This window comes from Perca flavescens, chromosome 13, assembly GCF_004354835.1.
Source record: "Perca flavescens isolate YP-PL-M2 chromosome 13, PFLA_1.0, whole genome shotgun sequence".
Taxonomy (NCBI): domain Eukaryota; kingdom Metazoa; phylum Chordata; class Actinopteri; order Perciformes; family Percidae; genus Perca; species Perca flavescens.
The window spans coordinates 35,554,435-35,571,997 of NC_041343.1; the positions used below are offsets into that span (position 1 = coordinate 35,554,435).

At 41.4% G+C, this 17,563-nt stretch overlaps 1 protein-coding gene across 1 annotated transcript in view; it reads right to left on the reverse strand.

Annotated features, from left to right (window-relative positions):
• The window catches only part of LOC114567369 (arf-GAP with Rho-GAP domain, ANK repeat and PH domain-containing protein 1), a 46,048-nt gene extending 28,564 nt beyond the window's left edge, over positions 1-17,484 (reverse strand). The window contains exons 1-9 of the mRNA XM_028596457.1: positions 17,448-17,484; positions 11,907-11,970; positions 11,273-11,358; positions 10,945-11,003; positions 3,662-4,129; positions 2,557-2,655; positions 831-1,026; positions 637-741; positions 130-234 (exon numbers count right to left, since the gene is read on the reverse strand). Coding sequence (XP_028452258.1) covers positions 130-234; positions 637-741; positions 831-1,026; positions 2,557-2,655; positions 3,662-4,129; positions 10,945-11,003; positions 11,273-11,358 — 1,118 coding nt within the window. The 5' untranslated portion in view covers positions 11,907-11,970; positions 17,448-17,484. The remainder of the gene's footprint in view (positions 1-129; positions 235-636; positions 742-830; positions 1,027-2,556; positions 2,656-3,661; positions 4,130-10,944; positions 11,004-11,272; positions 11,359-11,906; positions 11,971-17,447) is intronic.
• Between the last annotated feature and the right edge of the window lie 79 nt (positions 17,485-17,563).

Consider the following 17,563-nt stretch of genomic DNA (forward strand, 5'->3'; position numbering starts at 1 on the left):
GTCATGGTTCTATAAACACAGCAGCAACCAGAGTCTGTTAAGGCTCTACCACTGAATCACCAGCAGCATCTCTGATCATTAAAAATATCAATATGAGGATGATGATGATGATGATGATGATGATGTTACCTGAAGCCCTTCCAGACGTCCAGCCAGCTGGCTCGGACCACGGCGCTCTGTGGAGTTGAACTCCCGCTGACCCCCTTCTTCCTGGACACTCTGATAGTAGCCGCTCTGCAGGACAAACTCACTTTAATACCTCTTTAACACCAATATGGTCGGACCAGACTTATCTGAATCAAGCCAGTCAACACAAGTTGATCCAAAAGCTGTGTCACAACGTGGTAGCAATGCATAACAATCAACTTTACGTGCTTGAAATGTTTGGGGGCAATTTAAACGTCATATTCAGTGAACAGCTGACGTGGTCATATACTTCAGTCTGGCTGTACACCACAGGAACTAATGTTTTGTATTTCAATTGTATAGTACGCTCTCGATTACATATGCACAACCCCTCCCTCCTTCCCCCCGCCTTGGGGATCAATAAAGTATATATCTATCCATCTATCTATCCATCCATCTACATTGTAAAGCACAAACAAATAAAGAGATAATGTGTCTCTGCAGGGGTACCTGGGTGTCTTCTGTTTCAGAGGCTTTCCTGATTGGCCAACAAGATGAGGAGGGGGCGGGGCCGGCCGTTTGGGCACCAGCCGACCTGAAGGATTGGACGGGAGGCTGCAGAACACAAACACCACAGAAGTGTCAGCAGCAGCAGAGCACTAAAGCAAGGTTATTGTAGCATTGTCTCCATACATACTGCATACTTGTTAGTGGTTGAGTTCTGATTAGAAGCAGGATCTTCTCCCGTTGGTTCTGTGGCTCCGGGGAGGGATTGGCTAGCTCCTGTATCTTCCTCCTCGTTGGACGAGTCAGATTCAGCTTCCTCTGTGCTCGTCCAACAAGCCAACACGGTGGAATACGGCCGTTCTTCTCGGACGGCGTGAGGAGACCGTTTGTAAACTGGAACCAGAATAAACGAAGAAGAATCAGACCGGCAGGAAGCTGAAGACCAGGGCTGTCCAAAAATATGTGATACCCGTACAGATACCAATACCGTGACTCATGCCAATACCAATTCTATAAAACTAAAAGAAATTGCAACATTAAGACACCGATTTTTATTATTTTTTCAGCTCCAACTATGTGAGCGTCTCTGTGTAACGTAGAGTTTTTCCTGCGTGTCTCTATGACGCATAACGTTAGACAGCCAATCACAGACATTATTAGATCTTGATAGAAGCATGCTGCATGCTGATTGGCTCCCTGGCGCTGGTGAGATTTACCCAGAAATTGGGTGTTAAATGACAAGACATTTTTTAATACTCAAAACTTTAGCAGCAAATCTCTCGGTGCCTAAAAAGTTTTGTATTCAGTCCCTAGCAGAACTCACTGGACCAGGTTTACTGCTGTAGTTCAGTTATTTTTGTTTATTAGGGTAACGAAGAAAAGTCCCGCCCTACTCTTCCTCTGATTGGCTTACCCTGGTATATTTATATTATTAATATTATATTATACGCAGAATGGGGAAGAGCTTCTTCCCTTGAGCAGTCAGACTGTTGAACAACAAAACATGATTTACATTTTTCACACTGAACTGAAATGCACTCCTGAACCTTTTTTTTTCTGCTGCTAAATTCTATATATTCTACCTTCACCTCACTGTGAACCTAACCTATAACAATCAGTGCTCTGTTACAAGTCTACTTATGCCCTGTCTTTTGTTGTCTGTCCTGTCCCTTGTCTGTCTTAAATGCTCTACTTTAAGTAGTAATTGCACTTTATGTATAGTCTATAATGTGTGTGCACTAAATGTAGTCTTGAATGTAATTTTTATATAATGTCGATTTCATATGTTTCATATGTGTAACACCACTTGATCCATGGAGAAACGTTTTGTTTGCAATTCAGGAGCATCCGGTCCGACTCCCCGTCTCTGGAAAACCCCTGAACATTTTTTAAAGTGATCGTTGTCGACAGATTCAGCAGATTATTTTTCACAGATAATGTTTTCAGAAACACATTTCAGGAAACCGTTTTAATAAAATAAAATCAGAGAAAGTCTCCAAACGAGCCCCCACATTGGTCCGTTTTGAAATCCGGGAGCAGACAGAGTCCAATCAGGTGCACCCATGGCGGTTATAGGAGGGTGGAGCCTGTTTTCTCTGCTCGTCATTGGTCAGCGAAGAGAAACTGATAACTGGGTCCAACACTGAGAAGAAGATGGGAGATCCCTGCTGTCAGAAAACACCAACGTGGACACATAACGTTAGAGTCTATGGCCCCGACCATGGCTCTGAAATATCCGTAACCTAATGGTTGTTTTTCCATTGGCCCTTTTTACCCTGGTATTCTTACACTAACCAATCTCACTCCTCATGCCTAAACCTAACCAATTCAACCAACAAAGGTAGTGAGTAGTAGCCAATCAGAGGCAGAGTAGGGCAGGACTTTCCTTCACCATCCTAGGAAACAGAAACTCTCCTTCAGTACCTTCCTCCATTGGCTCAGCAGCTCCCTCTAGTGGAGGTAATGTAACGTCAGCGTTTTGGTCTAAAGTTGACATCACCACCTGGGACAACGCTCCAACATCTGGACACAAACAGAGAACATGTTGCTCAGACAACCAGGAAGAAGAGAAGAGTCTCAAAGAACAAAATCAAAAACATATAAAACAGCATGCAGAGAACAAACAAGAAAAATAAAGTGTGTGTGACTTTGTACACAGGTGTAATACGTTAACACATCTGTAGCGAGACTAGCAGCAAAGCTTTTGTTACTTCTGACTGCGCTTTCAAACAACCAAAGCCAATTAGAGTGTGTGTGTGTGTGTGTGGGGGGGGCGGCGACTAATCACGAGTCAATCCCAGCTGTCAATCATGAGGTTTCAGCCCCTAGTCTGGCTATCAGCAGACCAAGCTCAATCCTTTAAGACTGAACATCAGTCTGGGGAGTCTGCGCTGTATTCTCTACTGATCAACGGGCAGTTCAAATGACTATGCACGCCATTGGATAGTCCTTCAACCAATCAGAGCAACGATCTGGGTGATGTAGCGGCGACAGCGGCATCAACGGGTTGCTGCTTTACGGTGGCCGCCATGTTGAATGTAAACAAGAAGCTGCTTGGTCGCTTCTCTATCGTCATCGTGTTAAACCAGCCAATAGCGCACCAGGTGGATAAGCCAGTTTGTGATTGGTCCCCGCAGATTTGAAACAGAAGCAGGATAGATAAACGTTCAGGTTTCCAGCCTGAGCTGCAGGGAGGAATCAAACCCCCAGCAGATCGGGCTAGTCTATTCAGCCCGTATTTATAGAATAAAATAACTTATAATAACCAAACAACGTTTTCACAACTACCTGAAATCACAAACCATCTTTGGGAAACATTTATCTGATGTGTACTTCGATTTCTTTGGCCCATGAGTGTTTAAATGTTCCAAAATGGTTAAAAATAGACCAGAGTGCAGTTTTATGAAGTAACGCAGACACAGAGGCCACGCCCCCCTGAATACTTAGAATGTGTGTTTGTTCCCGCCAAATCAAAGTAACATAAGACTTTTATTTTGAAGGATTCTGTGTGATTGGTTGGTGGCTGTACCTGTGTGAGCTGCTCCGATACTCTGCGGTTTGGACAGCGGGTCTGACGAGGTGGCAGGGGTCGTCACGGAGCTAACAGCAGGGTTAGCCACACTGCTAACAATCCCTGCTAAACTGGGTATGTTAGCTAACGAGCTAATGATGCTGTCTAAGCTAACAGCAGCTGTGTTAGAAGGAGGTGCAGAGGGGGAGGCATAGTCCAACGTGACTGCTGGATTAGCCACAGCGCTAGCAGTTCCTGCTAAGCTAGGTATGTGGGCAGCGATGCTGTTAGCCCTACTGTCGATGGAGGGGGGGGCTGAGGGGGCCGAGGGGGCCAAGGGGGCCGAGGGGACGGAGCCACCGATGGAGGTGGCAAATCCAGCCAATGATGGGATGCTGGAGGCGATGATGTCAGTGACGCCGGATAGAGTCGGGAAGACGGCGCCATGATCCGACCCACTGAGAGGAGGAGGAGGAGCTTCTTTATCTGAGGAGGAGGACACAGTGATAATATCATTATCAGACATCTGTTATATTTCCAAATTATTTGTCCAATAACTTTGATATTTCTCCAACCTGGACTCTCTGTCTCCATGTTTGTGTGTCTGAGGTTTTGATGTGAACAACAAAATGTGAAACTGGTCCAGTATTAAACCAGAACCAGTCTGTAATGTAACCCTACAGGACTAATGTTCAGCAGCAGTTAGACTCCACTAAAAGTTCTGTTGTTGCTGCTGACAGACTCACATTATTATTCTAAGAGTCTGACAACATTATGGGATGGATCCCTACAGAGATAGACCTTTTAGTTAAAGAGTAAGATCCTTTTAGTTTAACATGAAACAGCCCCAAAATCACCATCACCAAATTACACCAGACTCCATGTAAATAATCAGGACTTTTAGCGTGTATAGAGCCAGCATATCTCCACCAGACTCCATGTAAATAATCAGAACTTTTAGCATGTATAGAGCCAGCATATTTCCACCAGACTCCATGTAAATAATCAGGACTTTTAGCGTGTATAGAGCCAGCATATTTCCACCAGACTCCATGTAAATAATCAGGACTTTTAGCGTGTATAGAGCCAGCATATCTCCACCAGACTCCATGTAAATAATCAGGACTTTTAGCGTGTATAGAGCCAGCATATCTCCACCAGACTCCATGTAAATAATCAGGACTTTTAGTGTGTATAGAGCCAGCATATCTCCACCAGACTCCATGTAAATAATCAGGACTTTTAGCGTGTATAGAGCCAGCATATCTCCACCAGACTCCATGTAAATAATCAGGACTTTTAGCGTGTATAGAGCCAGCATATCTCCACATGTAAATGGGTGAATTAAGGGTTTATTTCAACCAAACCAGAGTGGTTGAAATAGTGGAAAGCAAACCAAGAAGGCTTTTGATTTATTTAGTTTTTGTCCATTTTGAAGGAAGTGTGTTTAACGATGATAAAAGTCCTGATTATTTACACAGAATTTGGTGGGTTTGGTAATGTCGGGGCTCTTTCATGTTAAACTAAAAGATCTCACTCTAACGCTAACGGACGCTGAATTAGGGTTACACCGCAGCCCAGTTCTCGGTTGCCCGTCATAATACATATACTTCATTGTCCCCTTAGGGAAATATGTTTATGACTCCAAGCTGCACACATAAATAATGCCTTGACAGTTATAAATATTTACTGTAACAGTCACAAGAATATATAAAGCACAAAGTATCGTACTTATGCCGTGGTAAAACAGATTGCATGTAAACATATTCCCCTCCTCCCCCAGAAAAACACTTTAAAGTATTGCACAATCCCTACAGCCTCAAGCAGCATTGTTTAAAACACAGTTACAGCCTTCTCACGCAATACTGGACCAGTTTCAAAGACTGTTGTTCCCATCAGTCACTTAGACACACAAACATGGGAAGATAGGGCTGAATAAAACATTGAAAAATAACCCTTTAAAGTCTTTGTTTTGTGTCATCGAGGGCTGAGAGGCTAAATGAAAGAATGTGGAAGTTCAGTGAGCTGGTTGTAACTTGACTCTGATAGAAAGGATCTGTCTGTGAGTCACCAGCGTGTGGTGTGAGTTTCTACCGTCAGCAGTCAGAAGACAAACTGGTTAGATAATAATCTGTCTGCAGTGTCCACAAACAGCAGGAGGAACAAACCGGTTCGACTGTTTGGACTGGAACACGGTGAAGCACGTCAGAGTCAGAAATAACCTGCAGCTGTTTCAGGCACACGTCAGATCACTTTCCCTTAGAAAAGCTGCTTAAATCACAGAGTTTAGTCTCTTAAATCACAGCGCTGAGAGTAAGGACTGAGAGCAATTCAAAAAGTAAGAAGCTACAGTGAAAGCTAACTGACTCTGCTGTAAGAGATGTAAAAAGCATGTTCAGTAAAAACACAAAAAGATTCTGTTTTCCCAAAGACCTGAGGCCTGTCCTATGAATCCAGATCAACAAGTCCTGGATTTATTCCAGTTCCCCGGCTTCACCTGTGCTAACAATCACGGTCCCGCATAAGCTGTGATGGTGGTTAACAACTAGCTCAATCAACCCTGGATTAGTATACAGACAGACAGGCAGACGGACAGGCAGGCAGGCAGACAGACAGACAACCCAGGGTTTCCCAATCCAGTGGCATGCGCTTTCGCATAAAAGAGGCGGGGTTTGCACAGCACGACCAATAACAAAGCCGCATATTTTCCATAAGAATAAACTATAATTCTACATAAATATGAAAAACACGGTTTTACAGGCAAAACGCAGAAAGGAAAGCTATGCGTTAATCACAACGCTCATCAAAATCACTTCCCCATTAGTCTGGACCAAGATCTGACCATAATTATTCTTTTGCTTTCCATAAACTGCCGTTGCTTTAGCCTATTATATTATCAGATGCAACCCTGGCAGTGGAAGCGATCGTGAGAGAAAATAAAAAATATTAAAACATACACTACTGGTTTGTTTTAGTTTGTTATTGAAATTTTAGCAGTTCAAGTCCAATGAATAGCTTGAAATGGTACAAAGGTAAGTGGTGAACTGCCTGAGGTTAAACAAAAAGTAAGGTTACCCAAAACTGAAAAATAATGTACATTTCAGAATTTTACAAAAAGGCCTTTTTCAGGGAAAAAGAAATGGGTTAACAAGGTAAAGCTGTTCTGCAGCAATGGAGTTTGATTGATTGATTGATTTTATTTGCCCATTTCATTATAAAATACGATACAACTATGAACCATACCTTAAAAAAAACAAAAAGGTCAGGATAACACAATAAAGCCCTGAGGCTTATTTCCATTGTGGTCCCAAGGGGAAAGGGGGAGGTGAGCAAGCGGCACAGGTCAAACATCAATCATCACAAACCATACATACATTAAATAAATACATAAAACAATACAGTAATAAATCCTCATACTACAATTGGCATCTAAGCCATTTTTTCAGTGCCTGCTTAAAACCTCCTAAACTTCTGACCTTCTTTAAATTTCCTGGCAGCCTGTTCCACAGGCTTGTTGCTACATACAGAAAGGACTCCTTACCTAAATTACTCTTAAATCTAGGAGGTACAAAATCAGTAAAACTTCCCCTGGTGGCGTGGCTGTGAACATCTCTTACTCTGTTAAAATAATTGATTAAATATTTGGGGACAACCCCATACACAGTCCTATGTACCATGCACAGCTGAATCTGAGAGACTCGATCTTCGACTTTTAACCACCCAATAGTCTCAAAATGAGAAGTATCAAGATGAGATCGCATGGGGAGGTTCAGAATAAGCCTCACAACCTTATTTTGAGCAGTCTGTAGCCTATGTTTCATATGCTGTGAGACACCTTTATACCATGAGCAGCATGCATAGTCAAAATAAGGCTGAATTAGAGCACTAGCCAGAGTTAACATTGCGTTCCTGTCCAAAAATCTTGAGATTCTTGCCAAGAAACGCACTCTTTGATTCACTTTGGCAAGTACCTTTTGCGCTTGGCCCACTCCAGTCAAGTGGCAGTCCAGCACACAACCTAGGTAAGTAACCGAGTCCTTAACATTAATCTCATTATCTCCAACTAAAACCTTAAAACCAGGGGATCTTTTCAGTTTTATCTTTGTCCCAAACAGTATGGCTTCCGTTTTCCCTAAGTGAAGCGATAACCTATTGTCAGACATCCACCTACTGACATTCAATAATTCTACCCTAAGAGTTATTTCAACTATGTTCTTATCTTTATGAGAAACCAATAATGCAGAGTCATCTGCATATAAAAAAAGTTCACAAGAACATACAGACTTAAGGTCATTAATATATAGAAGGAAAAAAAGTGGACCCAAGACACTCCCTTGCGGGACCCCACAGTCTATGCATAGTGGTTGAGACATTGATCCCCCAATATCCACCACCTGCTTCCTATCCTTTAAGACCTCACCCATCTGACTGCTACGTCATTAAAACCAATGGCTTTTAATTTGCGTACCAAAATGCCATGGTCAACGGTGTCAAAGGCCTTCTGTAGGTCTAACATGACCATACCACAAAAATGCCCTTTATCTACCTCCCTCCTGATGTAGTCAGTTAGATACAGTAAACAAGTGTCAGTGGAATGTGACTTATGAAAGCCAGACTGGAACTCATAAAGTAGATTGTGTGATACTAGATACTTGTCAATCTGTTCAAAAATAATCTTTTCCATTATCTTTGACAGACTACACAGAATAGAAACAGGTCTATAGTTTCCATGGTCTAATTTACTCCCTTTCTTATAAAGTGGAATCACTCTGGCAAGCTTAAAATCATTGGGGAAATATCCTTGCTCTATAGACATATTAATGATATGAGTAATACATGGGGTAATAACCTCAGCAGCATCTCTTAAAAATCTGGAAGGAATATTGTCAAAGCCAGTGGCTTTCGAGCTATTTAAATTTTTAAGTTTCTCAAGTACAACTGCCTCTGACACCTTTTGAAAAGAAAAGCCATCTGCTTTAACCGCTTGCTGAGAATAAAAGTCAAGGATGTGACTTTCACCGTACTGCCCTGACTGCTCAGGTAGCTTTTCCACCAGTTTACTAGCAACTGATGAGAAGTAGTTGTTAAAACTATCTGCCACTGTCATCTTTTCTGCTGTAACTTCATTCCCCAGATCAAGAGTTAAGCTACTGGTTTTTGTTTTCAACCTGTTGCTGTAGCCAAGCTGCTTGAGGGACTTCCATAATTTACGTGAATCATTTTTATATTCCATAATTTTATCATTGAAATAGGCCTTTTTAGCATACACCACTAATCTACTAACTTCATTTCTCACCTTTTTGTACTCTGCCCAATTCTGATCATCCTTATTTCTCCTGAATGTGTCATACTTCTTGTTTCTCATCCTAATTGCCTCAAGAATATCATCATTTATCCAGGGTTCTGTCCTCTGTTTAATTCTTACTACTTTAAATGGAGCTAGTTTGTCTACAACTTCTAAAAACATACATTTAAAAGAGCACCATACTTTATCAACACCCATACATTGCAACACAACAGACCAGTTTTTTAGATTCAAGCAGTTATCAAGTGCTTCTTTGCTATACCTTTTCAGCGACCTGATCCTTATAGAGCTATGGCAATTGAGCACTGCTTTCTTTATCTTTTGAGTACAGAAAACAATAGAATGATCACTCAATCCATAAATAATTACCCCACTTTCTGCTATTCTAGTCTTTTCTGACACTAGAACAAGGTTGATCAAGCTTTGAAAGTTGGTGCTACCAATTCCCACAGGTGTTCACACTGGTCTGGATTACTTCCAACCCCCTCTGTCTGTTTGTATAAAAGTATTGTTGGAACACACTGTGGTACCGTACCCTCGTGAGTATTATATGAACAGTATTGTACTGCAGACAGTAGTGTGTTGCTATAGAAATGGCGGAAAAAAGGCAATTAACAATGGAAGAGAGACAGACATCATAACACTTAAGAATGTTGTTCTTTCCTACAGAGAAATTGTGAAGAAAGTCGAGGTGTCAGTGAGTACAGTATTCTTCACCATCAAAAGGCACTTAGAAACTGGGGGAGACTCTGACAGGAAGAGGTCTGGCAGACCCAAAGCCACAACAGAATCAGAAGACAAGTTTCAGAGAGTCAACAGCTTGCGTGATAGGCGGCTCACAGGACAACAGCTTCAAGCACAGCTTAATAGTGGTCGGAATAAGCAAGTCTCAGTTTCAACTGGAAAGAGAAGACTTGGAGCTGCAGGTTTGATAGGTCCAGTTGCAGCAAGAAAGCCATTGCTAAGACATCAGAATAAGAAAAAGAGGCTTGCCTGGGCCAAGAAACATCGTCAATGGACTACTGAAGACTGGAAGAAGGTGTTATGGACTGATGAATCAAAATTTGAAATCTTCGGTTCATCACGCAGGATTTTTGTACGCCGTTGATTAGGAGAAAGGATGGTTCCTCAGTGTGTGACATCAACTGTCAAACATGGAGGAGGAAGCGTGATGGTCTGGGGTTTTGCTGGATCCAGGGTCGGTGATTTGTACAGAGTGAAAGGCCCCCTGAACCAAAACGGCTACCACAGCATTTTGCAGCGCCATGCAGTACCCTCTGGTATGGGCCTAGTTGGTCAGGGGTTCATCCTACAGCGAGATAATGACCCAAAACATAAGTCCAAGCTATGCCAGAACTACCTTAGCAAAAAAGAACAAGATGGTAAGCTTAAAAACATGGAGTGGCCAGCACAGTCACCAGACTTAAACCCCATTGAGCTGGTTTGGGATGAACTGGACAGAAAAGTGAAAGCAAAGCAACCTACAAGGGCCACACATTTATGGGAACTTCTGCAACAGAGTTGGGAAGAACTTTCTGAAGAATATTTGATTTCCATTGTAGAAAGAATGCCACGAGTGTGTTCAGCTGTTAGATCTGCCAAAGGGGGCTACTTTGATATATTATTATATAAACATTTAGAATACATTTTGGTTTAGAAATTGTTTCCATGATTTCTTTTTTAACTTAAATTGTTCATTTGTTCTATTCTTTCATTTCAGAGTACAATAAGACATTGAACTGCATGAATTTCAATAAAAACCTGGAAACATTGGGGTGTTCTAAAACTTGACCGGTAGTGTAATTCAAACCGATGTGTGGCATCGGCAACACACGGCTCAAGAAGCCGACAAATAGCCTATATACGCAATTCCCTACACTGGAAATATCTATCTGTCATAAAAATACCCATCAGGGAATGTTAACGGGGTTGAAGTTACCTCGTTAACGCCAAATCGTGCTTTGCTGTGTGTGTGTGTGTGTGTGTGTGTGTGTACCTGTGTTCAGGTGAACTCCATTAGAGAAACCTGGTTGTAGATTTTCACCGATAACATCTCTGAAACAAACACCATAAAAAATACAACAATCAACTTTTTATAGTTCTGTAAATTATTGCTTCTGTCGGTGTGTGTGTGTCACTGTGTATGTGTATGTGTGAGTGTGCGTGCGTGCTGTATGTGTGTGTCTCTGTGTGTGTGTGTGTGTGTGTGTGTGTGTGTGTGTGTGTGTCTCTGTGTGTGTGTGTCTGTGTGTGTGTGTGTGTGTGTGTGTGTGTGTGTGTGTGTGTGTGTGTGTGTGTGTGTGTGTGTGTGTGTGTGTGCTCACATGTCTGAAGAGGAGCTCAGACTGGTCCTGGCGTAGCGAGCTCGGGGCTTTGGGACAGGAACAGGAAGTGGAGGAGGAGGAGTCATCTGTTAAAGGAGACACACACAAGATCAATCATGGATCAGGAAACTACAGAGACGGTGAAACACACACACCTGAGAGAACAGTTTGTGTGTTAAATACCAGCCTGTCCTCACCACGCAGTCATACATGAAGCTGTCAAAACACACAGCTTCCACCCAGAGTCCAAACCCACATCTTCCTAATCTCAACTAGTTTCTGTTAATCACCCTAAACTTAGCTGCCCTGGGACCGGCCGGCCGTGGTCAGAATGTTGGAGAATATCATATAAGATAAGAAATGCTCTTGTTAAAGCAGCTCTAATGCAAACACAGCTGACACACACACACACACACACATACCAATGCTAGCATGTGAACTTGAGAATGAGAAGTGGTTGAGAGAGTTCAGAGTCCTCCTTATAGAGGCAGACAGTGACTAGATCAAATGTTACAGAATGAACACATGAACATTACTGAGGCAGACAGTGACTATAGATCACATGTTAGAAACAGAATGAACACATGAACATTACGGAGTGAACAACAGTTTTAGATCAAACAGCAGCTCTTACCTCGCTGAGAACTCCTCCGAACACAATCACTTCTCTCCCCAGGTGTGTCTGTGTGTCGTTACATCTGCATTACAGTGTGAGAAGGCTGTGATTGGTCCACAGGAACACACCTGAACCAACCAATCAGCTGTTTTTAAAGTAAACTCAGAAACGTCACCGGCTCAACCAGCTGCAAGAATGTAGGTGAGTGAGTGTGTGTGTGTGTGTGTGTGTGTGTGTGTGTGTGTGTGCATGCATCTGTGTGTATGTCTGTGTGTATGTGTGTGTGTGAGAACTTTGACATATTTAAGTCTTCAGAAGCCACTTCAACCTTTTATAACTTTATTTAAACATTCAAACTGATCAGCCTGCAGGTTGTTAGCGTTGTGTTGCATTGTGAGACGCTCTCTGTAATCTGAAGATTAAATAATAACTCACGTTTGATGGGTTGATATCCAGCTACTAAAAAGTATGAAGTACAGCGAGTAGTATGAATGCTGTCTTGTGTGAGGGGAAGTATTTTCGACTTCAGTAGTGAGTAATAAAAACACACACATATACAAGTTATATATATATATATATATATATATATATTAGTAAGGTGCAGTGCAATGCGCCCCCCTGTGCTTCCGTTGGAGCAGTCGCCCACTCATAGTCTAATAAGCACGGTGTCTGTTCCCCGACTCAGATCGGTTAAATTAAAAGGTAAACAACAGATGCGCTATACTTAACAACCTAATTATAATTAAAACAACTGCAACGATAGAACAAAATAGGAAAAGTAGATGTGGACTATTAAAGATTAGATCTCTGTCTTCTAAAGCATTATTGGTTAACGAGTTGATATCAGATAATAACATTGATTTATTTTGTCTTACTGAAACCTGGCTGGGCCATGAAGACTATGTTAGTCTAAATGAAGCCACTCCTCCCAGTCATATTAATACTCAAATTCCTAGAGGCTCAGGCCGAGGAGGGGGAGTTGCAGCCATCTTTGATTCAAGCTTGTTAATTACTCCTAAACCTAAACTAAAATATAACTCCTTTGAAAGTCTTGTTCTTAATCTTCAACATCCAAAATGGAAAACATTACAGCCAATTATATTATATTAGAGTTTTTATCATGTGTAGTCCTTAAATCAGACCAAGTACGTATTGTAGGTGATTTTAATATCCATGTGGATGTTGACAATGATAGCCTTAGTACTGCTTTCAACTCAATACTGGATTCAATCGGTTTCAGTCAGAGTGTGCACAAGGCGACGCACTGTTTTAACCACACCCTCGACCTTGTGCTGGCATATGGTATTGAAATTGAGGATTTAATAATATTTCCGCAGAATTCGGTATTATCAGATCATTCTTTAATTACTTTCAAATTCTTACTTCCTGACTATACTAAATTAGATAAAAGCTTCTACACTAGATGCCTATCTGACAGTGCTATAGCTAAATTTAAAGAAGATATTCCAACAGCATTTGACTCTATGTCATGCCTTAACATAACAGAGGACCTCTATGTTAACCTCAGTCCCTCTCAAATTGATACATTTGTAGACGGTGCTACGACTTGCCTACGGACGACCTTAGACTCTGTTGCTCCCCTGAAAAAGAAGATGATGAAGCAAAGGAAATTAGCACCTTGGTATAACTCCCAAACTCGCAAATTAAAACAAATCTCGCGAAACCTCGAATGTAAGTGGCGTTCCACCAAAGTGGAGGAATCCCGTTTGGATTGGCAAGAAAGTCTCGAAACCTATAGGAAGGCCCTAAGAAAGGCCAGATCAGACTATTACTCATCACTAATAGAAGAAAATAAGAACAACCCAAGGTTTCTTTTCAGCACTGTAGCCAGGCTGACAGATAGCCACAGCTCAACTGAGCCATCTATTCCTCTAGCTCTGAGTAGTGATGACTTCATGAGCTTCTTTAATAATAAAATTATAACAATTAGAGATAAAATTCATCACCTTTTGCCCTCAACTTCTAATGGTTCACCTTTAAACGCAGAGTCGCTAGAAATAACGACTAGTCTCGACATATACTTGGACTGCTTTTATCCTATAGACCTTCAACAATTAATGTTAAAGATATCCTCAGCTAAGCCATCTACCTGTCTCTTAGACCCCATCCCAATGAGATTACTCAAAGAAGCGTTACCCGTGGTAAACACTTCATTACTAGATATGATCAATATGTCCTTATTAACAGGTTATGTACCGCAGTCATTTAAAGTAGCTGTGATAAAACCTCTTCTGAAAAAACCCACCCTCGATCCTGATGTCTTAGCAAACTATAGACCTATATCTAACCTTCCCTTTCTCTCCAAGATCCTTGAGAAAGTAGTTGCTAATCAGTTATGTGATTTTCTCCATAGCAACAGCTTATTTGAAGACTTTCAAATCAGTATTTGAAAGCATCATAGCACAGAGACGGCACTGGTGAAAATTACTAACGACGTTCTAACTGCTGCAGACAAAGGACTTGTCTCCATCCTTGTTTTACTAGATCTTAGTGCTGCTTTTGACACTATTGACCATTCAATCCTGTTACAGAGACTGGAACACTTAGTTGGCATTAAAGGAATTGCTCTGAGCTGGTTTAAGTCCTATTTCTCTGATCGATCTCAATTTGTTAATGTTAATGATAAATCCTCCAAGTACACTAAAGTTAGCCATGGGGTTCCTCAAGGCTCAGTGCTTGGACCAATTCTATTTTCCTTATATATGCTTCCTCTTGGTAATATTATTAGGAAACACTCAATTAACTTTCACTGTTACGCAGACGACACACAATTATATCTGTCAATTAAGCCAGACGAAAGTGGACAGTTAGCTAAATTTCAAGCGTGCATTAAAGATATAAAATCCTGGATGACCTATAATTTTCTGATGTTAAACTGTAACAAAAATGAAGTTATTGTGCTGGGACCTAAACACCTCAGAACTTCATTATCTAAAGACATAGCTACTCTGGATGGTGTTGTCCTGGCCTCCAGCACTACTGTCAGAAATCTAGGAGTTATTTTTGATCAGGATATATCCTTTAACGCCAATCTAAAACAATCATCGAGAACAGCCTTTTTTCATCTTCGTAATATTGCCAAAATTAGGAATATCCTGTCTCAAAACCACGCTGAAAAACTAGTCCATGCATTCGTTACTTCCAGGCTGGACTATTGTAACTCCCTACGGTCAGGTTGCTCAAATAAGTCCCTTAAGACTCTCCAGCTGATCCAGAATGCTGCAGCGCATGTTCTCGAGAACTAAGAAAAGAGATCATATTTCTCCTGTTTTAGCTTCTCTGCACTGGCTTCCTGTGAAATACAGGATTGACTTTAAAATCCTCCTCCTGACCTACAAAGCTCTAAATGGTCTAGCACCATCATACCTAGAACAGCTCTTAGTACCTTATTGTCCTAGTAGAGCACTGCGCTCCCAGAATGCAGAGTTACTGGTGGTACCTAGAGTCTCCAAAAGTAGAATGGGAGTCAGAGCCTTCAGCTACCAGGCTCCTCTCGTGTGGAACCAGCTCCCAGTCAGGGTTCGAGGAGCAGACACCATCACCTCATTTAAGAGTAAACTGAAAACTCTCCTCTTTGATAAAGCTTATAGTTAGGGAATGAGGAGTTGCAGCGTCCACCTAACCCGGCCCACCTGCTTCTCTTTGTAGTCATCAGTTTTATTTATTATATAATTAATAATCTAGCGAGAGTAGAGGGAGGCAGGCCAGTACAGCGCGATCCGGTTGGGGGGAGTTCTAGCCCGACCAGGCACCTCTCTTTAACCTGCCTCTCTTAAGTTATGCTATTACAATTCTAGACTGCCGGGGAGGCTGTTCCTCCCTAAGACACACTGAGCTGCTCTCTCATCTCGGTTTTCTCTTGTTTCCTTTTATATGCATCCTGTCCCAGAACTGCTTGTTACTAATCTAGCTCTCCCCGGAGTCCTTATGTTTCTTCTTTTTGTTTATGTTTATTCTCTGCATTTCCCGGCCACATCCTGCTGCGTCCTGCTGCATCCGCAGCCTCCACCCGTGCTCTGCAGCGCCACGTTACATCCCGCAATGCCCTGCTGTGATGTTCCTATGCACAGAGTAGTCAGGATCCGGTATAGGAGACTGCACTACTCAGTATGACACGATGTGCCCTGCTATGACATGAACTTCCAGGACTACCTCGAAGTCACTGATCCATTATCTTTAATGTGACTATTATTGCCACTGTTCATCACCCCCCCAACCGGCCCGTCAGACACCGCCTACCAAGAGTCTGGGTCTGCCGAGGTTTCTTCCTAAAAGGGAGTATTAGCCACTGCTAATGCTTGCTCTTGAGGGAATTACTGTAATTGTTGGGGCTTTGGAATTTATAGAGTGTGGTCTAGACCTACTCTATCTGTAAAGTGTCTCGAGATAACTCTGTTATTTGATACTATAAATAAAATTGAATATATATATATATATATATATATATATATATATATATATATATATATATATATATATATATATATATATATCTGCTTAAAGCTGCGTACTGTCAAACATGCTGCCTCAGCGTTCCTCTCAACACTGAGCTGGAGGAGAGACAGACCAACTGACTCTAAGATAGTTCTACTTCAATCAAAACAGCAGAGAATAGATCAGGAGAAGATCACACTAGTTTCAGCTGTCCTATCCAAATAAAGACCTAAAAATGCCCAAAAAATAATCTTTAAAAATAATGTTAATTTGAATTGTGTTTTTAAGCCAGGTAACCCCCCCGCCTCCTGACCAGCGATAGATTTACCAAACAGCAGCCATGTTACTAAAAGAAAATCAAATGATCATGAAAAAAGGAAATAAAAAAACTTTAAAAAAACTTGGAAACAATCGGTAGAAAAAGGAAGTAAGGCAACAATAGGTGGACAATAGTCAAAATCCTTTAAAAAGGAGGAATTGATTTTTGAAAAAAGCGACAAAAACTTTGACAAACTTGGAGAAAAAAAGCAGGAAAGAAGGAAGGCAAAAACAGGTTGTAAAGTCAATGGTTTAGCCCCCTTAACCAGAGATTATTCCTCGTTCCTTCAGGCACTCAGCTCAGCTAGAGGAGGGGACAGCCCTCAGTTATATTAATGACCCCCGTATTTATTTATTATCCTTATTATTATTGTTATTATTATTATTTATTGCTTTGAGTTCTTATTTTACTTTCATTATCACTCCAATACAACTCTGCAACTATTTATTCTTTAGCTCAGCTGAAGCTGCTGTCTTTATTGGGTTATTGTTGTGTGGTGTCATCCTGATGTAAACATATGACCCTTTTGGGACAAAGAATCAACTTAACTGAACTACATAGTGACAAAAACTTTAAAAAAGTGACAAACTTCAAAAACAGTGACAACAACTTCAAAAAAAGCGCTCATGTACCCCCTGCAGACCGCCAAAGTCCCCCTTTGGGTACACAGACCCCCATTTGAGAACCACTGGTCTAGAGGACACCTGTCCCTACATATAGTCCATATTTAGTTCTAGTTTGATTCATGGTATTAACAGTTGAAGTCTTTGTCTCTTCCTACTCACCCTGTCTTTGGTTCTCTGCTGATCCAGTGTGATGAAATGTTTGGGGAGGAGCTTCAGAGTATTTCTGGTGTATGTCTAGTATTGATGATGTCATCACTGACATCATAAGGCTGAAC